The sequence below is a fragment of the Periplaneta americana genome, chromosome 12 (genome assembly GCF_040183065.1).
Source record: "Periplaneta americana isolate PAMFEO1 chromosome 12, P.americana_PAMFEO1_priV1, whole genome shotgun sequence".
NCBI lineage: Eukaryota > Metazoa > Arthropoda > Insecta > Blattodea > Blattidae > Periplaneta > Periplaneta americana.
The window spans coordinates 146,992,690-147,019,941 of record NC_091128.1 but is presented as its reverse complement, the minus strand read 5'-3'; the positions used below and the strand labels follow the sequence as shown (position 1 = coordinate 147,019,941).

The window sequence follows — 27,252 nt, the reverse complement described above, 5'->3', positions numbered from 1 at the left end:
ATTGCAATAAGTGAATGTCTCAGGAATCTTCTATGCCACATCAATAAATTTAGGAATGCAGTTATATTGTCAGACTCCAAAGCAGCTATTCTATCAATCGTCTCTAAACACACACCTTCATCTCAAACAGCAGAAATAACTAAAATGCTCTCTCAATTAATATCACTCAATAAAAGAATTGTATTCCAATGGATACCATCCCATTGTGGAATCCTGGGAAACGAGAATGCGGATGCTTTAGCAAAGAAGGGCAGCACTGCTACTTACAGACCTGTTACTAAATCTATGTATTACTCTGTGAAGAGATTTATTAAATCTACATACTTAGACTTCAACAAACAAAATTTGATAACACAATCACAAGGGAAAAAATGGAACTCTCTGCATCAAAATCCACAGTTAATTCCCGATTTACCACGAAAATCGTCTGTAGCTGCATTTAGATTGGCAACAGGCCATGATTGTTTGGCTAAACACCTGCACAGAATTGGAATATATCAGTCCCCTAACTGCCCATTGTGCAACTCAAACCAAGAAATGGATTTGGAACACCTCAAAATCTGTGCTTCATTGGCTGGTCATGATAATATCTTTGAAAAATATTGGAGTGCAAGAGGTCAAATGACTTTATTGTCAAACGCCTGGCATTAGAAAACAACAACAACATTTTTTTTTATTAAGTTCCATGCCTATTTCATGTTTATGGACTCACATCGTTAAACGGACGCGACACTTGGGTTTCAAGTCAGCTCATGAAATCATAAAGCAAAACGAGATATAGAAAAGCAACATTAAAAACAGTACAAATATAGGTCCTACCAGACATCTAGACAGAACATGGAACAAAGGTTTCAAAATCGGGATCCCTACTGTAACATTCCATGTGTCCATGGATGATCTTCATGCATGTACGTGACTAATGGCTGGGTTCCACTCTTGTCGAGGTCTTTGGGAAAATACATAAATCAGGAGCTTCGACCAGAATAACGGAAAATATTCCCACCAGGATTGGTGGTGATTGATAAATTTTCGGACTGTAAATGAATAATTAGAAAAAAACATAACATTAAGAAAGTTACTTGTGTGCTTCAAATAAGGCAAGGTGCCAACTCAAAATAAAATATGTTGTCAAGTCAAGGATAGGGATTGGAGGAAGATAGGTGCATGCAAAAGGGATCAGATAAGAGAGAAACCAGATAAAGAAAAGAGTGGAGATAGGAAAAGAACGATAGAATGAAATGTGAAAGAATCAGAAAAACATTAGCACCCCAGGCATCGTAGGGGCACCATGTAGAAGCACCCACTTTGACTAGTCACCATAAATAAAAGCAGTTTAAATGTAATTTTAGCCATTTAATTGATTTTACTCAATTTGTTGTAAGTAAATCTAACCTCAGTAATAATTTCATTTGGTAAAAATATTATTTTAAAATTATGTTGAATGTGTAGACTTAGACTTATATGTGCATAGGTATATTAATGTTTCTAAAGAAAAGTATATTTCTTTTACAGAAAGGGACGCTAGATACTCGAAGTGGAAAATGGCTGTAGAAAGAAGTTTCGGATGGGAAACTACCCACGTCAGGTGTGATGACAGATAAAAGATATGTGTGAAATGTAATACATTGTGAATAGTATGGGGCTAAGTGGTATTATTAACATACTCATTTTTATTACGCACAATTTAGTTTAGGTTCTTATTAACAGAGGGAGAAACAAACAAATAATAGCCCAATGTATGAAATGTAATTTATCATAATGATCTGCTCACATAAACACAAGGCATTTATATTTGGTCGCCAATTGGAATAGTTGATTAAAAATGAAATGTTATTATAATAATCTTCTATACTATTTATGTTAAATAGTTATATTCTTATTATACTTTTCACTTTGTTGAAATGAATCTGTTTGTTAAATACCAAAGACGTGCTCAATTTTATATGTATTATTTTATATTTACAGAATTGATTGTACTTATTCACAATTAGAATAATGGTTTTCTGTTATAATAAACATGACAAGTTGTTCAGTATTACATCTGCACCTGAACTACCTACCTTCGATGTAACTTCATTTTATGTAACTACAGTATACTCTAGGCTAATGACTGGGAAGAGTTACCGAGATAATGCGGAAAAATGGATAATACGAAAGTTTATTATTTTGCATGTATAGATGAGGAGGCGAGATCTGGCACGTCAGCTATATGAAAGAGTAAAGCATAAGCTATCAGAAAGAGAGTTTGTTTCATGGTGGTAAAAAATATTATACGAATCTACCAACACGGAAGATCATCTCAGACTAAAACCTACCTGCCCCCTCCATATCCATTGGTAGTATAGCTACGGCTATGGTCACAAGACAGTTCTTGCCCCCTCTACTCTACCATGTAGTATTTATAGGCCTATTTGGTGAACAAATACTTTTAAATCTACATTTGACTTTATTAATTCCCGATTTACCACGAAAATCGTCTGTAGCTGCATTTAGATTGGCAACAGGCCATGATTGTTTGGCCAAACACCTCCATAGAATTGGAATATATCAGTCCCCTAACTGCCCATTGTGCAACTCAAACCAAGAAATGGATTCGGAACACCTCAAAATCTGTGCTTCAGTGGCTGGTCATGATAATATCTTTGAAAAATATTGGAGTGCAAGAGGTCAAATGACTTCATTGTCAAACGCCTGGCATTAGAAAACAACAACAACATTTGACTTTATATTTACTGTAATATACACAGTAGGTGTATATCATTTTACACATAAGACTAAAATTCACTGACAATTTAAGACTGTGGAAAACAAAAGAACTAAATTTGTTCTCCCACTCCAACAGGGGACCGTTAACTTTGAAACAGCAAAGCTTAGTTCACAACCTATTGTTTTAATTTGAAGTCCAGTGTAATTTTTTCATGATTTCTTGTCACTTTATATTAATAAGTAGTAAATTATTTTTACACGCAAGTCATGCATGAGTAATACGCAAACTGGATAAATTGTGCATGGACAATCGAGAGTACACTATACTATTGATATTGTTTCTATAAAAGGTATCTAAAATTGCCACATCATAGGACTAGTAAGTAGGTTGACCAGAAATCTCAGTTTTCACACAATTGTCCTGGTGTTCCGAGAAAAAACTTTGGAACACTTAATTGTCTCGGCTTTTAAAGAAGACGCGAAATGCATGCTATATTCCAATTATTTAATTTTATAATTACTAGCAATGCAAGAACTGAAGAGCATTAAGAAAAAATACAGTTTCGCAATACAATAGGGCATCACAAGGGTATTAATTTGATATCTACGCGGCCACAGCATTGCTTATTGTTATTTTGCTAACGGGAATACACTGAGGTGAAAACAGTTCTTCCAGAATTCCGGGAAACTTAATTTGTTACCCCCTCTCTCCCATCTTAAAAAGGCTGTAACAATAGACGTAAGTTAAGTTGAAAACAGTTTTTGTTTATAAGTGTATGCAGGTTTTTGGGCTTAAATTGTGTGATGATAGTTGATATAGTCCAGGCAACATCACGTGAAGGCGAACAGCTTTATCTCCACACAAAAATCGAAAAATCGCTACCGGTAGAGCACTATTAAGATTAGAAACTACCACTAATTATTTTAATGGACATCTAAGTATAATTAGACTTTCAACAATTAAATTACACATTACAGTTAGTAGAACTCCAATAAATATCCGAACACCACTATATCCGGATCGAAATTTAAAATTACTTATTCAGTGACTAAATAGTACATTATGCAACGAGCCTATAATGATAGTAATTAAGACGCAAGTATGGATGTTTATGAAACGAGCGCAAGCGAGTTTCATAATATTCATATGAGGGTCTTAATTACCATTATAGGCAAGTTTCATACGACTTTTTATGCTCGACCATATTTATAACTTGAAATTATTCAGATGTATACATTTTATTTGTATCTGACAAGATCGGAAGTGACCTTGTTCTAGGTCGTGAATTGTGAGAGGTGCGCAGATGCGAAAGTATTGATTTTTTCCGAGGAACAATAATGTCATTGACCTTGATGTAATCCCGTTATAACCTTGATTATCGAATTCGACATTGAAAAACGAGATGACAAATTGAATTTATTTGAATATTATTTACAATTAACGCTAATTATTATAGTAACAGAACATAACCTTCTGCGACAGTATTGGATTTCCAGCCTCCGTGACTTTTCATTAATTCTCTTTCGATTGCATATCCGAGAATAATCGATACTTGCGGTTTTATAACGGTACAAAGCTGACTTGTCATTGGCTGAACATCTGTAAGCTGAGTTGTCATTGGGTGAACACCTGTACTTTAATGAGTAGGTGTACTTTAATGACATGCATTACCAGGTGTATAATTACTACATTTCGGCATGGTCGAGCATAAAATAATTTTCTTTACTTCAAAAGACTGCATTCCACAATAACATGTTGCTAGAGTGGTTTTCACTTCTGAGCCAATCATCCGAATTTCTGTATATCCGGATCATGCCAATACCCAATTAGTTCGGTTAATTGGAGTTCTACTGTACCTGCAATAATAATGCAATCATTGATAAGGACCACTTATTGGTAAGCAAGAGAATGAGTGCCACCGGGGAACAAGACACACTCAAATTAGGGCATCTCACCATTTTCTCTTCTGATTTGAAGACCCAATAATCTGTGATGAGGACGTGTCTGAAACAATGCTGGTATTTTACCTTACAATACAAATAAAAATAAATAACAGTGTGAATATTCTTATTTGAAAACAATATTTATTAACTTACAAGTTTTAATGTACACGGGACACGAAAAAACACAAGATGCCGAAATTGTAATTCATAATAATGTGTACTTTCGTATTTTTATTTCCCTAGGAACTCCATTCCAATTTAATTTACAGTTTTAAAACATTAAGTAAATAAATAATATATCTAACTCGGAACTTATTCTGCTGATCTGCTGCACTGCTGTATTTTATGTGTGACAAATTATATTTACTTGCACAACGAAAAGAAAAAACGCCATTTTCACACTCCTCATGCTTTACAGAATAGTGAACCAGTGAAAATAAATTGAGGATCAGTTTTGGTATTAAACTTTTAACATTAAATACACATTAGTATCAAACTTCAAAACCAGTAGTCATTAATATGATTAACCATCCAAAATATGCTTTTATATCTGGAGTAAATTCTTATTGCCATGTAAATACTTATCTTAGTCCGTCCCCACGGGGAGCAGGACTCGTGAACCTAAGTTAGGTAGCAACATCAGAAAATACTGGTATAGTGCCAGTAAATATTATGGATATCTTATAATCAGAAGTTTCTGACATTTTCCCATTTATGTAAGTTGAAAGAGTAGTGAAAATTTTAAAGAACATGCGATGACATTCTTGCATGTTTTGAAACAGTAGTCTAATTTTAAGAAAGACTTTGAAAGATTACTAAATACAAGATTTTATATGATTAAATTTGAATTTATCCACACTCTGGGTACACATTTTTCCAACATCCAGATTTGTGAATAGGTGATAATGAGATTATTACTTGTGCAAGCCCAGTGTCTGAGGCATAAGGAGGAAGCTAAAGAATCTTCATTAAATGTACTGATGATGTGAAAATGAAATACTTAATCTTTCATTGAGAATGGTGAAACGTCCAGTGGTCGTTAAGTAAATTTTTGAAGTAGATAACGATCAGTTCAAATGCCTGTAAATATGTTTCTTAAAAGAAATCAATTTTGAGTTACGACTTCATCAATTAAAACCTTCCTTTATGCAGTGTTCGTCATATATGTTAACTTTCATGTCTCGTGATTAAGAATTATAAATATAAAAAACACGGGGCTGTTTATGGACCTGGCCAATTGTGCATATTAAAATACTTCTCATTTTCATGTCGTTCTTTCTTTTAAAATATACACTTTGCATTAAAGCAACACTTGAATTTTACTTTGACTGGGCCAGATTTTACCCATGATATTTATCTCATTTGAAAATTACATATTATGGTAAGCTTATCTTTGTTATCACTATCCACAACGTGCCGCTCGTTTCGTTCTTGGTTTCCCTTTGAAGTAATAATTAAAGTTGGCTGCAAGTATAGAAATGAAACTGTTGTTCGTATTTCAATCACACCGTATTAAAAAGATAGGTAACTGCATCAATTGCCAACCACTGGTTCTAGCCAAGCAGTTCTGTCGATATGTTTCATACACCGTTATCGAAGGGGGTAGAATTAGAATATAATACAGAAGTAGTAATAATTAATTTAAAAACATGATAATTTTATTTGGAAGAAATGTGTAAATGCTATCTTACAGCATAAAAATCCCGCAAACTTGTACAAAATGTTCATATATGTAATAGTTTCGGAGTAGGGCAATTTATCATGTTTTCTTCTAACTCTAATCCCTTCAGGACTTTTAATTGATCACTTTTCGTTTTTTTTTTTTGTTACCATTAACCCTTATATCCCGGAGCAAGAGTTCTGCGTATGTTCATGCTGTTACTACCAAGTATAATGTAGGTTTCGAAGAATAAAACAGAAGAAACTCTTGGTATATTGCAAAGGTAAATGTAAAGGGTAAAAAGTGGATGGTTTTTACAAAACCATTTATTCGCTTCACTAAGCTGCAGAAAATCTTCAAAGTAGAGCAGCAATCCATGCTACTTGAACTCCGGAGAACAAGAGGTTAACTGTTGTTTTACTTTAACCACCACCACCTCCCAACTCATCTTCATATTGTTTCCTGAAGCAGTCACCAACTGGGAAGAAGTCCCAACACCTTTGTTGATACATGTTCCACACATACGTTTCTTGACCTGTATACTCTGTATCAGGTTTATTGATGAGATGCATCAGGAAGAACCTGCAACAGATGGTAAATGATGGTATGTGAATTTAATGACAAGTTGATTCGACATTATGTCTGCAAAAGATAATAATTCGTCTGTATATTGTCTTACTCTTCGATGATTTTCGCTGATGTTGAATTACTATCTGTGAATTCATTCACCTGGGTAGTGTTCACGCAAAATATAATAATTTATACTATAGTCCTGTCGCTCTTATTTCTGGTAGCCAATTACGTTGCAGGTCGGCTATATTTAAACGTGTGCGTCTTGTGATTCGCTCCTGATGACGTTATGCATTTCCAAAGGCTTAATAAATACTTAATATAATCACCCGCCATTTTGGCTCTTTCGTTGGCATTTGCAGAAAGCACACGAGGACGTTATTTGTCACTAAATTATTTGCTCAATTACAGTGCCTTTGATTTATTATCATAGGAGCTACGACATGATAATGTTTAATGGTGTGTCAAATAGATTCCTTGTCTGGTAGCTCGGCAACGAAAGAACAAAAATGGCGAACGATACTACCTACCTAGACTTTATAGAGCCTTCACTTCCTAAGGTGTAAGCAAAGAGGAGTCACGCCAGGAATAACAGCGTCGCGACTATAGAATATTAGTTTGTTTAAATTCTTTAGCTTAAAACTGCACAAATGATTTTTACTCAAACTCAATTTTTCAAATTGTCTTTCTAACATATGAAGTAATGTGGAATAAGTTTTTTTTATTAAAAATGGTAATTATTATTATTATTATTATTATTATTATTATTATTATTATTATTATTAAATAATAGACTGAATTATGCCTCAAATCGAACATTTCTTTATACAAAATCGTTCGAAATTAAAAATATATGTAGCAATTAATTACTTACAACAGATTAACGTATATTTAGGAGAGAGACAAGAAGTGGCATAAGTGCCACATTTATTTTGGTGTGGCATTGTAAGCTAAGAAAGACATTGTGCTTTTATTTAGTAGCGAGAGAGTTAATGATAAATATACATAAAAATTTACACAATTTACAGATTTCTTTTACTTATTCCTGAAACGTTGACAGTTTAGAATTTTATGTAAAATTTTAATGTACACAAGTTTGTTCCACTAAAATAAAACTATGAGATTTACTCCATATGAAAATGAACTTATATATTCATAACTGACACACTGTCGGCCAAACTCTCTATGCAAGAGACATTGGATTCTAATTCTGAAGAAGTTAATATGGAATTTGAGTTGAGTGAAGGCATTACTGAGCCATGTTTCTGTGGAAAATCTAAGTTTTTTCCTATCATTATTCTGAAACTTCTCATTATCAAAATCTAAGACTGATCTACTAGGTGTATTTGGACGGATTTTGTGTAATATAAAACTAGTTTTTCTTGCTCAAACATAACACGTTTCATAACTATGAAGTTACTTATAACTGCACATATTGGAATTATGTGATGTTAGATACGGGTATCTGCAAGAACTTACATGTAATTGGCTAGATTGTGTTCCTGAGCGACATGTGTATCAAAACCATGCGGAACTTTATCAAAATAATCTTTGCCAATGCCACAGATGAAACAGTTGGATTCCATGTCTTCTTTCACACTCTCCAACTGGTCTCTCAGCTCACCAAAAGCATCAATGATCAAACCTGAAACAGTAAATACATCAAAATTTGCCTCTTGAGAAATTATTTGAAGTCATATCAGTTTTTTGTCGAATGCGCAAGAAGATAATATTTCTTTTTGTTCTCACTTCAGTAGTGATGTATGAAGCATTTATTCTAACATGGTCTGGTAATAAAAAAGATTTACGCAATGGGAACCATAACAAAAAAAAAAAAGGTTATTTTTTAATCATGCTGTATCAATTGCACGATTATCTAGCATTGGTGGAACAGGTGTTAGCGAGATGAATCTGAAAATTCGCCGTAGGATTACCTGACATTCACCTTAGAGAGGGGATAAGCTCGGAAAAAATCCATTCAAGTAAACAGCTGAAGCTGAGCTCAATCCCAAGTCTGTGCGCTGTCTGTGAGCATGAAAATGGGAGTTCGTTAAATGCTAGGAAAGGTAGATAGAATTTGAAAATTATATTCATTTCTTTCATTCATTCATTCATTCATAGTGTTCTGCCCAAGGGCAGGTCTTTCACTGCAAACCCAACATTCTCCAATCTTTCCTATTTTCTGCCTTCCTCTTTGTCTCCGTATATTATCCATATATCTTAAAGTCGTCTATCATCTGATATCTTCTTCTGCCCCCTAGCATTTCTTCTGTTCACCATTTCTTCGTCCACACCTGTGGAGTAACGGTCAGCGCGTCTGGCCGTGAAACCAGGTGGCCCGGGTTCGAATCCCGGTCAGGGCAAGTTACCTGGTTGAGGTTTTTTCCGGGATTTTCCCTCAACCCAATACGAGCAAATGCTGGGTAACTTTCGGTGCTGGACCCCGGACTCATTTCATTCAGACGCTAAATAACCTAGAAGTCGATACAGCGTCGTAAAATAACCCAATGAAATAAAATGAAAACCATTTCTTCCAGTGCATCCTTCAGTACGCAGTTTCTTCTCAGCCAGTGACCCAATCAATTCCTTTTTCTCTTGCTGATTAGTTTCAGCATCATACTTTCTTCACCCATTCTTTCCAACACAGTTTCATTTCTTATTCTATCTGTCCATTTTACATGCTCCATATCCATATCCACATTTCAAATGCTTCTAGTCGCCTCTCTTCACTTCGTCTGCCCATGTTTCTGCTCCCATACAAAGCCACACTCCACACAAAGCATTTCACTAACCTCTTCCTTAGTTCTTTTTCCAGAGGTATGCATGACAACAAAATCTCAAGCATATTCACATATTTTTTTATTTCGCCTATCATGAATTACGTCAGTTTTACTATGTAGTGTAGTTACACAGTAGATACATAATAATATCTTTTAGGAACTCACCCTGAATGATGGCAAGCAAAATAACAATGACAAAGAAGAAGAAGGTGATGTCAAAAAGAATACGGTAAACTTCGTAATCGTCACCATCTGGAGGCTCAATTTCATCACCGATACCTCCACCAGCACGCACTCCTTTGTACAAGTGGAACACAAAACACTGAAACAAGATAACTTAATGTCAGAATATATTCATAATATATGCAGAACATGTTGTTTTATTTTCAACTACTACATTGAAACATGGTGCAATTCAAATTTCACATATTTCAAATTAATATCTGTAAAACTTATACTGTATTTACCGGCATAATAAAAGCACTTTTTTTTTTCGATTTTTTATAACAAAAACTAGGGTGCGTCTTTTATGCGAGGAAAAGTTTTTAGTGAAAATAAAAACACGTATTAAAGGTGCGCCAGCTCGAATGCTGAAATAATCAATAGAATACGTAACAATATATGGGCTGTGACTAATTTATATATTGACTGTATCGCACTTAAGGGGAGAGGATGGTATTTTTTAAAACTTTTTTCCTATTTGGTGTAAAATATTAATTTTTTGTATGTAGAGAGCTCATAGCTGTAGGAACTCAACCAAATATAAATATTTTGAAAAACATTATTTGGGGGCCCAGATTTAAAAAAAATATACCCAATGCAGGATTTTACTAAAACCGATATATCTAAACCATTTTTAAAGGTAGATTCATCCAGTTTTTTGCAATGTACTTGCAAAAGCATGCTCTACAAACTGTCTGTAACAGAATTTTGATATTAGTCCCTACGTTTGTAAAATAAACAATTAAAATTTAATAACATTTTTCTGAATTCCTTTCTTGCAAACAAACGGATGCAGTTTTAAAATGAAATCAACTAACAAAATTCTGTTACAGAGAAAAGTTTCCTAATAGTCTAAAGAATGTGTGTTCTAAATTTCATGCAAGTGTCTTTAATAGTTCAAAAATTATATCCATTTTTGTCTGGCAATGTAGCAAAAAAATGAAGTTACCATAAACCGATAAAAGGGGGTGAGTGATTTAAAAATCCATAGCACAGAAAGTTTAAAAATGGCGTCTCAACAGCCGATAAGGGCACAAATACCCTCGAAATGTTATGTAATGCATTCCACACATATCAAAGAGTATTTTAAAGAAACAAATGTTTTTTTTTTTAATTAAATTTACCAGAAACAACAATAAAAGGGGGCGAGTGATTTAAAAATCCATAACGCAGGAAGTTTAAAAATGGCGTCTCAACATCTGATAAGGGCACAAATACCCATAAAATATTATGCTATGCATTCCACACATATCACAGAGTATTTGAAAGAATTTTTTTTTTTAATTTACACATTTTTCACCAAAAAATACCATCCTCTCCCCTTAAGATGATTGATAGTTAGCAGCAGTTGTATAAACAGATGATAACTTGTAACAATGAATATAGCAACAATAAGACGAGACACTTTATTGTTATTACTAACATTAGCCTTACCTCATTCACTGTCAGGTTTAGCATCACTGCTATCATTTGTCACAGATTCACATTCCTCTATGCGTCCATTATGTGGGTTTTTTTTTTTTTTTTAATTTTAACGCGAAAAATTGGGATGCGTTCATTATGCAGGTAAATACGTTACTTACACGGAAAAATGTATTCACCTATATTCATATCATAGTATATTTGAAGATTTGTCAAAAATTACTTTCAAATTAACCCATAATTAATGACACAAAGACTGTACTTTTAATGTTATCACATTAAAATAAGTATTTTGTTAAAATTATCTATATATTTAATGATTAAATTAACTCACAGCATTTTCAATGTAAAATAAACCATGTCGCGTTAATGGCTCGTATTTTGTCATCATTTTATACAGTAAACCCCCCCCCCCCACCCTTCCCTATATGTTACAGAGCAAATTTTAATGAAAAATATCCTTTTTTCTTCTCAGCAGATGTAGACAATTTTATGTATAAGTGCGTCTATGATTTTAATTGCTAAGGAAATGATAAGTGATACATTAATATTTCATACACACTATAGATCTGTGTAAGATGTAAAACTTAATGTTATAAAATCACTTACAGTTAACATATCGTGACATTTTTTATCTACTTCCTCATCCTCTTCTTGTACATAGAACTTTCTGAAGAAATTGAAGGCAATGACAGTGTATATATACACAATAATAGTCAAAAGCATCACAGTCAATACGAGCTGGAAAGAGAAAAAAAGAAGGAAATAGGTATGTTTTGAACATATAATCTAGCAAATATTGTACATTTGAGTACTTTTATGTCAAGAAAAATAAGTAACAATATCACTGAAATAAATCTGTAATCTAGTCTAACTATTACGGACTTTGTACATTACCTAAGGCATAACTAAAATGTACAGTATTCTCAAGCTCAGTATCATATTAAAATAAATTTATCCTTGTTATTATGACACTGGCTTACATTTCAACTCTGAAAAGAAACCAAACTATCATAATTCATTTTTATGCCACTCTAGCATTATAAACAGGTTGTTATTACATCGAAAATCGTGCATAATTGGCTTATTATAGTGAGCGTGCCAATAAAAGCAATGACGTATTTGCTATAACACAATACCGGAACGCTTGCTACCTTGGTTATCGCTTCTATGCGTTACATAACAAGAAATGAAATGCAGGACAGAAGGTTACGTATCATTTATTTCCAATCTTCAACAATTTTGTATCACTTTTGTAATATCACATAAAACAATTCTGTGGTTCAGAGAAACTATATTAACAAAATAGAGGAACATTTATAACATAACCTGCAAGATCATCCATTACTCTTTACTCAATGCCAATGCGAGGTGCAACTAATCAATATGAACATATGAAGACAATCTGTCAGCTATGGATCCCAAATTGAATTTCTTTCCTACAATTTATAATGCTAAGATGCCATAAAGTATTGTATCCAACTCGTGGATAATCTTATTATGACACTCATGAAATCGTTCATGCGACAAACATTCACTCATGCCATAATCATCAAGATTATCCACTTGTTGCATAAATAACTATTAAAATAAATTTTTTAGTGAACAAAATTTCACGTTCTTCAACACATTTATTCTCATTATAAGCTAAGTTAATAGTAAGTAAGTATGTTGTCTTACTTGTTTTCCATTGTGGGTTACTGATTGCAAGATGGTGCGTAGCGTCTTGAAACCTACAGCAACATCTAGCAAGTGCGCCGCAAAGAAGAAGTTGTTAAAGTTGCCAAGAATAGAAAAGATGAAATACCACAAACTGTACAGGAAAGCCTATAAGCACAAAATTAAGAAAATTATGACAAAACTGAGCAGTATTCCTTACAGCTTAAAATACAATAAATACGTTATGTCCAATATCTGTATAAATAATACTATAGGCCTGTACTACAATATTTTAATTGAGCTTACAATAATTTAATCAAGAGGGTCCAGAAATATCTTACATTGAATATGGGTAATATTTTGTGATTCTGTTATCTGAAATACAATTAGATTAAGTAAATTTAGTACCGGTATTCATTTTTTAAAGGAGATATACGAGGAAAGTAATTAAATTGTAAACCAGTATGATCATTATATTCGTATTTGCAGATCATAAAACAAGCACTTACATTATCTGTGATGGTGACACCTGACTTCCATACTTGATACCGCCAATCAATATTCATTATGCTGAAACAAAGGCGATATTTTAACGCTTGATAATGAATTTCCCTGTCTGTTAATTAAGTTATACATAAAATATGCATAACCATTAGGGTGTGTTGGGGTAATTTTGGTACAGTATAAAAAATAGCCTTTTTGAAGTTTAGAGACCCATAACCTGTTGCCATGATAACATTTTCCAGTCAGCTTTTTATATGTTAGCACTATGACCTTCTAGAATGATTCTATTGCATTTTCAAGTATGTTGGCCTCTTTTTATCACAATAATAACCCTAGGTTTAACTGTACTCAATTTACGCCATGAATGGGGAAATTTGGGTATAATGTGTATTATTTAAGTAAAACAAGCTTTAAAGTTCTTATAAAATCAAATCATCCGAGCCATAGGTTAGTGTATGTACTAAAACAAATGCAGAGGTCAGGTAGGCTTTTAAAAAATTTAATTCGACCTAATAAGATAAAAATATTTCAGCGATACCTAATTTCTTGATAAAGCTTATTTTGTGAACTTAAAATATCTCCCATTAAAACCAGGGACAAAAAACCTTAGGATATTTGTCTTTCATCTATCCATAATTTGTGTACGTGGCATGATCTGGAACGAAAACTAAGTTAGTTACCAATTAACCTATAATTTTACGGTATCGAAATTACTCCACGTTTGTAAATTGTAATTTACTAACAAACTATTAATGATATATAACTACATTTATTAAAAACATGTTATAACTACGTGTAATGTACACATACATGAATTTGTATCTCAGCTGGTTTCCCACCAATATTGGTTTCAATGTAATAGGTCATTTCATAGACTGATAAACAAGAAATAGTTCCTTTTTTACCAGGCAGTATCAGTATAATGAACACAAATTTTTAACACTCCATGACAAGTAATTATGAAATAGACAATAGTATTAAATTGGCATGTGTTTGAAGATTAGGTAAAGTTTTATTCAATAAGTTGTAACTTATACCCAAATTATGTCACTACCAGTATACCCAAATTACCCCGACTCCCCTACCATGTTTTAAGTTTAATGTTCATAAAACTCTTAATAAAACGAGCGATAAAACTGCAAGATGTTTCCGACTTTTAAATTACATAAATTTTAAATCAGTACCAGTACCGGTATAAGCTTTCAAATTTCAAACATAAATGTGTAGGTTAAACGGATAATAATTATTACATTACAAAAGAGAAAATAGTAATAAAACGTATCTCATATTTTGTTACTTACAAATGTACAAAACCACTTCCTGCTTCTTCTTCCTGAGCACTAAAAGATGTTTTTTCCATTCCCAACATGTTACTAATAGAGTCAAAGTCGTATGTTTCGCTGTACTTTTGGCGTACCTTCTTCTTTACAAACTTATCCCAATAATTAACTGGGAATGATCTGTAATAATGAAGTAATATAATATAAATGTACATATAGAAATAAATGTGAAAATGCATTTAAATAATTGATTAAATGGCGATCTTACTCGTGTTAATTATGTAAGATTGCCATTTAATCAATTATTTATATTCAAGTGTTAAAAGTAGTGTACAAAAGATTCAACATGGAAAATATATTTCGTAATGAGGTGGCACAAATGCTATTTTTACGTGAATTGCTAGATATTATAAAATTGACTATGTCAGAAATAATGTCACGGTGGAATAAGATTTAGCATATGAGAAAAACTGACGATTATTAATCATCATGGTAGGATCATATAATGGAACAGAACCGGACTACCTAAATACGGGGCTGATTATGTCATTAATAAAATTAATACTCCATAATACGCAAGAATCATGTAAACTAAAATTAGTTTAATGGTAAATATAGAATTAGAGATGCTAAGAGTTAACCTGAACATTTATGCAATTTTTGTTTTGTCCAGTGCAGAGTTTCTAACTTTTTGTTATTCATCCCGACTCTATGAGTGGGCTCATAGATGTCACTAATATCGAGAAGCATAGATCACTTATTCGTCACAGATTGTCTAGAGTGCACCACAGGTGGTGTCCATATTACACTCGTAATGAATAAACCAATGCACTGAGAGAACCCCTGTGTTACTTGAACCACAGGAAACATAAGTTACAAATTCAGGGTAGGGCAGGATTTGAACCTGGGTCCCTGGCTTACAAGCTCAGCGCTCTAACACTGAGCCATAGTGACAGTACATATTTATATAATGTTTCTGAGACAGTTATAGCGATTTCATAAAGTAGCTTTGTGTTTACTGAAAATATAATTTAGTCAATATTCTACATGTGAGCCATTAATTTTTACTATAATATCATTCAAATATTAAAATTTATGTAATGTTGTATATATAGCCTCAATTTTTTACATGTAGGCCAAGAAATATAAGAAAATATATTGTTTGTATAACTAGAATTTTACATTATATTACATTATATTCCATAAATCTTCCATCAGCATTGTAGATTTGAAATATGGAACAAGTCACAACTTATACAAAAATGTATAACACATAATTATTATTAATATATATTAAATAGATTCATTTAATTTACACGCATAAACAGCTCATCAGTTGAGTAGAATGTATGTGTATGGAGAAATTTTGTTGATTCTTCTCCAGACTATTTCTTTTAGTCCTTCAAAGCTTTAAGATAATTGGATAGAGCACTGAAAACTGTAATACATAAACAGTGAGCTCCTTTTAGGGGATAGCTGAGACTAACAAAGACAGATGGAGGTCTGATTTGTGTCTTGTATTCAAATTATGGACGTCCTAATTAGTTTCTACTTAAAATACCTTGATTTTTAACATAAAACAGAATCAGGGAAAGAATGTACTCATAAGGTAAAGTCCACATTTCTAAATTTTGCAAAAACAATTTTACAAGATATCCTTCTACATACACGTCATTCTTTCTTTTGTAATAGTTAAATGGATATGTCTGTCAATTTGCTTATCAAAATCACAATGCTATAATTAACAAAATATTTGAATATTTACGACATTGTTTTGACGGACATATCCATTATCTATTACAAAAGACCTTATCGGACCCACAGATCATGGCTATCAAATTTATTTTCTAAAACAAAATATGTTTATGGTAAAGGATGGATAGAACAGAGAAAAATTCTCTCCGGCACCAGGACTCGAACTCGGGTTTTCAGCTCTATGTGCTGATGCTTTACTCACTAAGCCACACCGGATTCCAGTTCCGATGCCAGTTCGAATCCCCTCAGTTTAAGTTCTACCTCTCAGATGAAAACCTGGGTTTGGGTACCAGTGCCGGAGAGAATTTTTCTCTGTTCTATCCATCCTTCATAATATGGTAACACAGAATTTCTGTACTTCGGTACATACTAATAATAAAATACTCGTATATTTAGTTTCAGAAGAGTTAACCCAGAATATTAATCCATATTTTATTAGAGAGTCCAAACATGCAAAGTATGCTGCCATTTGAAAGGTGTTTATATCGCCAATAGAGGTTAAGGATCTTAATACATAACAGGTAGAGCTCAATATACTATCTATAGCTCTTGTACAACAGATTTAACAAATTCTGTTGCTCTGTGTTATAATATGCTACAGGCTATAGACAGAACCTTACACTACTCACTTTGCTGATATGACTAGCTTATCCCAATGCGATTTTATGTCATCATCTTCAGGCTGCTCTGCTATATACAAACCATCAAATTCCAATCGTCTTGCTATTTCCTTCTCTCGTTTGAATATTGCCAGGGGAACCTGTAACATTATATCAAGTAAATGAATATACGACTTAATTTTCATTATTGACCAATTTTGACACTAGTGTACTTTAAAATACAAATAATAATAATAATAATAATAATAATAATAATAATAATAATAATAATAATAATAATAATAATAATGATTTATTTAACCTGGCAGAGTTAAGGCCATACGGCCTTCTCTAACACTCAACCAGGAGTAAAAACGTTACAAAAACACTACAAATTTACAAAGTACACTACAATTTTACACACAAAACTGAATAAGATAATAATAATAAAATTTAAACAAAAGTAAGTAGAAATCATACATAATATATAACATACAGAAAGAAAGAAAAAAGCATAATAAAATGTGAACAGCAGGTCAAAATAAATGAGATGTACAAAGTATAAAAAGATAAGAATAGTAATAATAATAATAATAATAATAATAATAATAATAATACTAATAGTAGTAATATAATAGTGCAGTACAAAGCATACAATGAATACAATATTTTTAAGTACACACAGTAAGGAAAATTATGATTATATATAGCTCAACTTATCACATTATAGATATACCATTATCGGAAAATATGAAAACAAAAATATAAAATAAGTTAAATATCACTAGAACATTAAAAAAAAAAATGCGAATACGTGGAAACATGCAATACAACACTTGTCATAATAGTAAGTTAGTTTGGCAACTCGTCATAAGATAATTTTCTAACTTGGATTTGAAAGATTTCAATGTTCGGCAGCCCTTGACTTCAGGCGGCAGAGAGTTCCAGTGACGAGAGGTAGCAACAGTGAAAGATGAGGAATACAGAGATGATGTGTGAAGTGGAATTTCTAGCGTGTTATCGCGTTGTGATCGAGTATTAATATTATGACAGCGAGAGAGTATGAAAACGAGCGAATAAATAAGAGGGGGATGAAGTGTGCATAATTCGATGTAGATAAATGTCTATGATAGATAGATAAATGAGAGACGTCAATCTATGTATTGTATTGTTAACGACACATTATTTGAAGTCAGCATTTTCATTATTCATTAAGGTTATCCCGGTCGGATTATTATTTCAAAGATATCAATATGTAGTTGACTAACACTTATATTTTCAAGAAAGATAATTTTGTTAATATGACAATTTGGCATCAACTGAATTTCAAATTCTAGTCTTAGTTTTATTCTTTTTAATTAACTTTTAATTTAGAACATAACTGTTCTGTATTCAGGATCCTTGTGGACACACTCACTGGAGGGCCGATTTAGCAAATCTTTCCTTCTAAAGCTTTCCAACATGGCGCTTTCAATGAAGTGAACTATTTCCACCTCACTACCTTTTCACCTGAACATACGGTATAAATTTATTTGTTTTTTGTGTATATGGGTGATTGTACCAAAATGAATATAAAATATAGATTTTTGCCTTTTTTAATTTGACATATGAACTAACATCGCCATCGAACTGATTTTAATTATTGGAATCCAAGAACTAAATGTTTACCAAAATCTTAAACATAATATTCATGTTTCCCATTCAATTATGATTACATCTTGATAAATGCCCAACTTTTGTTCACAATGCCAATCTGCGATTATATGAGAAGTATTGGATGGAGTGCAAGAAAGCAAATAACTTCAGTGTTAAGTGATCAATCAACCAGCCAACGAACATTTAAACCACAGTAGAACTCACTGATTCATGCCTACCTATCTTCAGTGTTTGCATGTGCAGTACCATAACAACAATACTTTTGTCTATTCATTGCAATTATTTGAAATAAGGCAACTTGACAAAACAAACCTTTTTTTTTTTACTAGAGACTGCTAATTGACTGGTCATCACTGACTCAGAAACTGCTATATGCATATAATCTACTTTCCTTCATTTTGTTTATTTCTACAATTAGTGTGTGATACATTTTAATTCAATAAATATTACCAGCACTTATCCTTGTATATTGAATTTCAAATACCGGTACCATATTTTTAAGTTATTCAATCATAAAGTGTTCAGAACGGCATCAAAAGGGAAGCAATAAAGGAAGGACACTAAGAGAATGAAAGAGAGAATAAGAGTAAGAGAGAAAAGCTGACTTTGTTATTTGTTTGGACTGCTGAAAGAGGTAGCTGATTATTCTCTCGACACTCGTTCACGAAAATATTATTGAGAAGTAAATCAGAAAAATCAGTTTTTGAATCTTTATAATAATAATAATAATAATAATAATAATAATAATAATAATAATAATAATAATAATAATAATAATAATAATAATCCGTGGTGCTACAGCCCGTGAAGGGCCTAGACCGACCAGCCGGCTGCTGGCCTCACGCCCACATGCCGAAGCAGAGGTGGACGATCATCCAACCAGAATGGAGGTATCGTGTGGTTAGCACGATGATCCCCCCCAGCCGTTATAGCTGGTATTCACAACCGGATTTCGCTACCTATCGTAGCTCCCCAAGTATATCGCGATGCTGGGTGGGCACCGGTCCCATACACTGGCCGAAATTTCATGAGAAAATTTTATCCCCATGAGGACTCGAACCAGCGCGCATTTTTTAATCTTTATATATAATTAAATAAATAGTAAAAAACTGAACACACCTTGAGATGATAATATGCAATAAGCATAGCCAAGGACACAAGAGTATGTAGTGCTGCCATTAAACGCATAACATGTGCCATATAGAAGAAATCTTCATTAACATGGACTAATTCTATAGGTTCTTCCTCATCCTCATCTTCTCCTAGTTCTTCCCCACTAAGCACTTCCGTCGAATTAACTTCTGAAGATAGTTCCTCCATTAAGTCAGCCATTTCTTCTCCTGAGCCATTGCCATTGCCATTTCCATCATCGCCTTCATCGTCTTCACCCAGAGTCGTCACCTGGTTAAATATGAGATAGGTATTCAAAATATGTACTATGACACGCTTTGTGATCTCTCACACTTAGTTAGAACAGAATACCGGTATATGGTTATTTCAATTAATGTTCAGAACAAGTAATTTCCAAGAGTCGTCTTGTATGGAATCATGCCATCTTCAACATCTTAATAAAAACAGAGGTACGAAACAATAACATATTGGAGACTGTATTATGACATGAATTAAATTACTTGCTTGGATTATTTATTAATTCACTTCCTTCAAGATATATTATTCATAAGAAAGGAAGAAGGAAGTATTAGTAAAAATTAACTTTATATGGAAATATACTGTATATCAGTAACTAACCTTATAAAAGAGCAGAATGAAATTAATGCAGAAAGCCAATACCAAAGCCACATACTTCAGGTTGTAGAAATTTCGAGCCAGGAAGCTTACAGCTCTTGCAGTATATTCACTGAAGTCAATCTGAAATATCGTTAAACATGAGTATTAAACAAATGAGTTCATTTTAAATATGTCATGACGTGCCTAAACTGAATTAAGATTGCTATAGTCGCGATGCTGTTATTCCCGGTGTGACTCCTCCTCTTTGCTTACGTCTTAGGAAGTAAAGGCTCTATAAAGTCTAGGTAGGTAGTATCGTTCGCCATTTTTGTTCTTTCGTTGCCTACCTACCAGCCGAGGAATCTATTTGCCACATCGTTAAACATTATGTCGTAGCTCCTATGATAATAAATCAAACGCACTGAAATTCAGCAAATAACTGAGCAGCAAATAACGTCTTCGTGTGCTTTCTGTGAACGCCAACGAAAGAGCCAAAATGGCGGGCGATTATATTAAGTATTTATCGAGCCTTAAGAAATGAATAACGTCTTCCTCAGCAAATCACAAGACGCACACGTTTAAATGTAGCCAACCTGCAACGCGATTGGCTGCCGGAAATTAGAGCAACGGGACTATAACAGTTAATATTCTTAAATAATATTGTTACTGTAGAATTATATGCTAGCTTATGAAGATGCGGTCTTCTTTGTAATTATATTACAAGAGAAGCCGTTTCATGATGAGATTAAGCTTAATGATAGTACATGCTGTTAATGAGTCTATAGATTCATAAGAGATCTAACGGCTTGTCTTTGCAATAACCTGAGACACTGCAGATGGTTCCACAACGACTTCCTGCTTCGTTTCTGCCTCCACTGCAGCCATAACAGCTTGTTGCTGAGCTGCTGCTTCAGCCGTTGCTGCAGCAGCTTTCCGAGCCGCATCACCCCTAAGAATGAAGACAGTTTACAATATTTATTTGACTCATCACAAATATCGAAATATGAGTTTTATATTCGTGAAAGTCTGTGCATTAATTTTTTTTTTTTTGTATTATGGAATCATTAATTGAAAGATTAATATTTTTCATATAAACATATTATGTTACTTATAAACTCAATTCTTCTGACTATGAAATGTGAATGTAGTTAAACTATATGTGGGTCTGAATATCATAAATTGCTTAAGGTATTTAACACCATTCATGTGATATACGAGGGGGATCCAGGAAATAACGACCGTTCGCGCATACCCGCCGTGCAGCTGACTCCCCTTCCTTGTTTGAAGGTCAACTGGCTTCCTTAACATGTGTTCTCATAATGTTGTGAGTACTGGTTGCAACAAGTCGCCATTGTGCATTTTGTGTTACTTCAAAATGAACGACGTGATTGATAATCCCGCCGACTGTGAGGTGAGGAGTGTGATTCGATTTTTGAATGCCCGACATTTGAAACCTGCAGAAATTTACCGGCAATTGAAAGAAGTGTATGGTGATACTGTAATGAATGAATGAAATGTGAGAAAATGGTGCGAAATGTTCAACAATGGGCGAACAAATGTCCACGATGAAACTCGACCCGGACGCCCATCACTCATCACAGAAGACCTGAAGACTAAAGTGAACGACAGAATCTTGCAAGACAGGCGCACATCACTCAACGAATTGCATATTGCCTTTCCTGACATTTCTCGTTCTTTGCTTGGTGAAATTGTGTCGCAACATCTTGGCTACCACAAAATCTGTGCACGATGGGTTCCACGGCAACTGAGTGACCAACACAAAACTCAGAGAATGGCCTCAGCATTGACATTCTTGATGCGATATCACACAGATGGAGACGCCTTTCTTGATCAAATTGTGACTGGTGATGAGACCTGGGTGTCTCACAACACCCCAGAGACCAAGCGCCAATCACGTCAGTGGCATCATCCCTCATCACCCAAGAAACCGAGAAAATTCAAACAGACTCTCTCAACACAAAAAGTCATGGCTACTGTCTTTTGGGATCGCAAAGGTGTTCTTTTGCTGGATTTCATGCCAAAAGGCACTACGATCAATGCAAATCGTTATTGTGAGACTTTACGAAAACTACGGCGAGCCATCCAAAACAAGAGGCGAGGAATGCTTTCGAGAGGAGTTGTGCTTCTTCACGACAACGCCCGCCCGCACACTGCTGCTTCAACTCGAGAATTGCTGGATCAATTCGGTTGGGAAATCTTTGATCATCCGCCCTATAGTCCAGACCTTGCTCCTAGCGATTTTCACCTTTTCACTAAGCTGAAAGACTTTCTGGGTGGTACGCGTTTTGGAAGTGATGAAGAGTTGAAGAAGACAGTGAACACCTGGCTTAATGAACTGGCAGCAGAGGAGTGTAACACGGGAATTCTAAAGCTAGTGAACAGATACGACAAATGTTTAAATGTAGGTTGTGATTATGTAGAGAAGTAAAGGAAGCTTCAGTTATGTAACAGACTTTGTTTTTTCAAATAAATATATATTTTTTTTAATTATTACAACAAAACGGTCGTTATTTCCTGGATCCCCCTCGTATATAGAAGAGATGGATTATATAGTTTTTAATAATTGTTATGTGCATTGTTATATGGAATTCAGTTTCTTGATTTTTAATCAGATATACACTGTGTCCTGCTTAGAGGGATCGAGAAATAAATGCTCTCCACTTAAAATCAGATAAAGATATCATTGTGATTTACATCTGACAAGATAGAGAAACTGTCCAAGTTCATGCAACAAAGTTTGAAAACAGCTGCATGCGTAACATTCATTTGTTTGTTGCTAGGGCCCAGCGCCACTTTGTAGGAGAACACGCTATGGTAAACATGTGGACACCACAACAGAAAATTCAGTGTGTGCTATAGCTAGCAGAAGAAAAATCTGTTACACAAGTACAATGCCGTGTTCGTCATACATGAAATGTAGATCCATCTGGGCATAAAGCAATTCTCAAGTGGGATACAACATTTCCAGAAGCAGGATCTTTGCTATCACAGACTAGTAAACATGTAAAATGGTGTGTAACTGAGGAGACAGTCGAACGTGTGTGAGCGGCATTCACTAGGAGTCCACAGAAGTCGATACGAAGAGCTAGTGCCGAGCTTCAAATCCCTAGATCAACAATTCACAGGATCATGCATAAGCGTCTACATTTGTATGCTTACAAGACCCAACTTCGTCACCAGATGGGGTTCAGAGAAACCACATGCTATACGTTAATATGAGAGAGACATGCCCAAAGTGAATGTTTGGTGTGGATTGACGAGGAACTCTGTCATTAGACCATTCTTCTTCGTAGAGGCTACAATTCACAGGAAATGTGTATCTGGACATGTTGCAGAACTTTGTTGTTGACCAACTTCCCCCAGGATCGGTTATTCTGCAGGACGGGGCCCCACCCCATCCACCCCATTATCGTCAACAGATGCTTGAGTTCTTGGGTGAAAAATTTCCCGATAAGTGGATCAGAAGACGAGAACCCATTGCCTGGCCACCCAGGTCACCCGATCTGACCCCCTTGGACTTTTTATTCTGGGGCTTTGTGAAGGATGCTGTGTACCAAAGAGACAGAGTTAACACTTTGAAGTAACTAAGGCAACGCATCACAATTGCAGCTGCACTAGTGACTCCACAAATGCTACAGAACACATGGCGAGAGGTTGAATACCGTTGTTTAGAATCTGTAGAGCAATTCAAGGCGCACACATCGAGTTGCATGAGCATTATCCGAAACTCGTTGAGTTTTTACATCAAGTTACGTAAAAAGTTATGTTAATAAACGATTATTTAAGCTTGAAATTATCACTTATTTCTCGATCCCTCTAAAAGGGACATATATAAATTATATATAATACAAAATAAAAGCTACATGCATTACAGAGAGTGTAACTAACCCCAACAAGTCCACGAGTGAAATAGGTGGTTCCCCTTCAGGCCCTTCAGGCTTAGGATGCTCTTCTCCTCCTTCTTCTGGTGTAGATTCGCCTCCTTCTTCCATACTTGACTGGGGTGATGGAGGAGCACTCTCATGTGGCGCCATATGAAATCTGAAGAAAATTGGCCATGAGTTTGACTCCACATTACACTACACAAACACACCTCCACAGGAAAAACAAACAAAAGACGCCAAGACCAGCACCAACCAGTTCTGAAGATGGCCCACAACAGGCTGAAACATGTTAACCAGGTAAGGTAAAATTTAACACGAGAAACACATAAAATACATATTCTGAAATAAAGTATAATCTATTTAGACGATTTCATACACTGCAACTACCCACTTATCTCTTCAAGAGCAAAAGTTTATCTCTGATTGATTTTTCTACTTCAAAAACATATTTTCCCATACTAAAATAGTATAAAACAAATCTCAATTAAGAAGTCTTACATTAATTTGTTACATTGCGGTGACTCAAACATCTTAAAAATCTGCAGGCAATGCTTTTTTCCTTATTAGAATCTGACTACTACTTTTTAAAATTATTATTAAGTATACAAAATGTGAAAATATTCTGCTTCATTGAAAGTTTACATAAGTAACGCCTTCTTCCACTATTGGCTGACAATTAGGGAGGAGGAGTTGAATAGTATATTGTGTAACTCTTTAAGATTGACGCATGCACAGACCAACGGAATTTACTAAGTGGTTCCCTTATATCATCTCATATAGTCATAAACAGGGTAACTAATGCATTTGCTTCAATTAACAAATTCGTGGATACATAACAGTGACAGTGCAAGTTTTCCTATCTATTTAATTTCTATGGACGATAGTGAATGGAGAATGAGAGTATCCTGAGAAAACCGTCTTTGCACACAACAAATATCACTTGAGAAAGCCAATGCTCTAGCAGTTAAGCTGATGGTGCGCTAGAATGTAAGGTAAAATAATTGTTTGCTCATGCTGATTAGCTTGCAGTCTTCACAGTATAGCACACTCTTATCTGATGCTCTACATATGTTACTGATATAAAAAAATATTAGAATTTATTTGGTACCGGTATTCCCCCTTTTATTGTAAATTAACTTACTGTCCATTATCTTCTTTAGTGATATCTAATCCGAATGCCTGTAGCTGTGTTGGAGATGAGGCTTCATCAGGCGTTGATGGTAATGCTGGTAACACACGTAACGGACCTATTCTTTCCTCTTCTTTCACTTCTTCCACTGGCTCTTCAACTTGAGGACCTCGCATGAGTGACATTAATATTCCCACAATGTACCTGAAATACAATTCAGAAGTATCGTAATAAAACAATTAACCATTTAATAAATAACATACAACCGTGTAATCAGAATTTCTGGCAAATAGTGAGCGATTAAAATATGAGGGTAATACTGAAAGTCATGAGCAACCCATTGTTATAAATCTTAATTTTTATTTTTTAGACAAACCAGGTACATCATCTTAATCTACAGACTTTTCTGTCACTTTTCAACATAGCCTTCATTTCCTTGCACACATTTTTCCCCACCGTTCTCTAAGTTCGAAAATTTCCTTGCGGTAGAAGTCCGTTCCAGCTTCCTGAAGACATTGATGTAGCGTTGGCCTCGCAGCTGCTCCTTTAGAGAGCTGAAAAGATGGCAGTCGGAGGGTTCCAAGTCGGGACTGTAGGGAGGGTGCAGAAGAGTTTCTCACCCAACTGTCCTGATTTTCTCCATGATGACATGAGCAATGTGAGGCCATGCATTATCGTGTTGCAGGATTATCTTCTTTTCAGGTCGTTTCTCGCGCAATGCACAACGGAGCTTCAAAAGTGTCTGGATATAACGGACAGCATTTATGGTCTCTCCAGGTTCAGGAAATTCAACCAGAATGCATCCCAGAACTCTTAAACTCTTTCCTTGTTGCGTTCCGTGAAGGCAGTTTGAGGGCGACTGCTACGAGGCTCATCTTGGATGCTCTTGTTCCCGTCTTTGAAATGTTTCATCATCTCCTAACAATGCTAGCGCCCTTGCACACATCTTCGTATGTATGCTGAAGCCTGAGGTGAATTTCAGCAGAAGATTTTTCTCTTTAATAAGGAATTCAATGACAGCATGCTGTTGAAACGAATCATTATTGTCGACCATTTTGCAAACATTGCCTGTGATCACGTGTTAGAAGCTAATGACGTCACATTATGTCAATACATAGTGTAAAGTCTGTAGATTATGATCATATAGTTGTTTTTGTTACATTGTTGAAATTGGAATTATAGTAATGGATTGTTCATGACTTTCAATACGACCCTCTGTATGTATCATGATTTTAAACTACAGAATCTTTACCTACGAAATTAGTAAAGATACTTTATAATTTCGTTATTACAAGGAAATAAACTTAACTAAAGACAGCAAATCAAGCTTTCAGGTATAACTCCCTGTAAAGTTGATTTGAATAATTTCGAGGGAAAAATTGTTCCGGGGCCAGGTATCGAACCCGGCACCGTTAGTACGTTAATCCAAAGGTCCCGGGTTGGATACCTGGCCCCGGAACAGTTTTTCCCTCGAAATTAACTAAAGACAGTTCGTATTATTTGTCAGAGTCATATATTAGTTACTGCAATTTAACCTGCCTGATAGCCGGTGAAATCATCGTAGAGAATTGAGAGAATTAATACTATATACAGGAATATTAAGCCAGCACATTACAATATCAATGAAAGTAGCATGAAAGTAATTACAAAGAATTATATAATGTTATTGGAAAGTATCTGCTCAGAATTTTGAGAAAGTGTAGAATCGAAAACAATCATCAATAAAAATAACT

The 27,252-nt window shown here is 34.5% G+C and overlaps 2 protein-coding genes across 12 annotated transcripts in view; one reads left to right on the top strand and one right to left on the bottom strand.

Moving 5' to 3' along the window:
* The window catches only part of Gk1 (Glycerol kinase 1), a 34,048-nt gene extending 32,296 nt beyond the window's left edge, over positions 1-1,752 (top strand). For all 4 annotated transcript variants that reach the window (XM_069842192.1, XM_069842191.1, XM_069842190.1 and 1 more), the window contains exon 11: positions 1,513-1,752. In XM_069842192.1, coding sequence (XP_069698293.1) covers positions 1,513-1,601 — 89 coding nt within the window. In that variant the 3' untranslated portion in view covers positions 1,602-1,752. The remainder of the gene's footprint in view (positions 1-1,512) is intronic.
* Positions 1,753-4,769: 3,017 nt separating this feature from the next.
* The window catches only part of RyR (Ryanodine receptor), a 371,941-nt gene continuing 349,458 nt past the window's right edge, over positions 4,770-27,252 (bottom strand). For 5 of the 8 annotated variants that reach the window (XM_069842186.1, XM_069842185.1, XM_069842187.1 and 2 more), the window contains 13 exons: positions 25,532-25,723; positions 24,395-24,547; positions 21,308-21,434; positions 20,507-20,626; positions 19,877-20,158; positions 17,132-17,262; positions 14,769-14,927; positions 13,473-13,533; positions 12,985-13,131; positions 11,914-12,045; positions 9,826-9,982; positions 8,360-8,525; positions 4,778-6,892 (listed from right to left, as the gene is read on the bottom strand). In XM_069842186.1, the coding sequence (XP_069698287.1) occupies positions 6,733-6,892; positions 8,360-8,525; positions 9,826-9,982; positions 11,914-12,045; positions 12,985-13,131; positions 13,473-13,533; positions 14,769-14,927; positions 17,132-17,262; positions 19,877-20,158; positions 20,507-20,626; positions 21,308-21,434; positions 24,395-24,547; positions 25,532-25,723 (1,987 nt within the window). In that variant the 3' untranslated portion in view covers positions 4,778-6,732. Of the gene's footprint in view, positions 6,893-8,359; positions 8,526-9,825; positions 9,983-11,913; positions 12,046-12,984; positions 13,132-13,472; positions 13,534-14,768; positions 14,928-17,131; positions 17,263-19,876; positions 20,159-20,506; positions 20,627-21,307; positions 21,435-24,394; positions 24,548-25,531; positions 25,724-27,252 lie in introns of all 8 variants that reach the window. The other 3 variants (XM_069842181.1, XM_069842183.1, XM_069842182.1) reach the window with 1 other exon arrangement.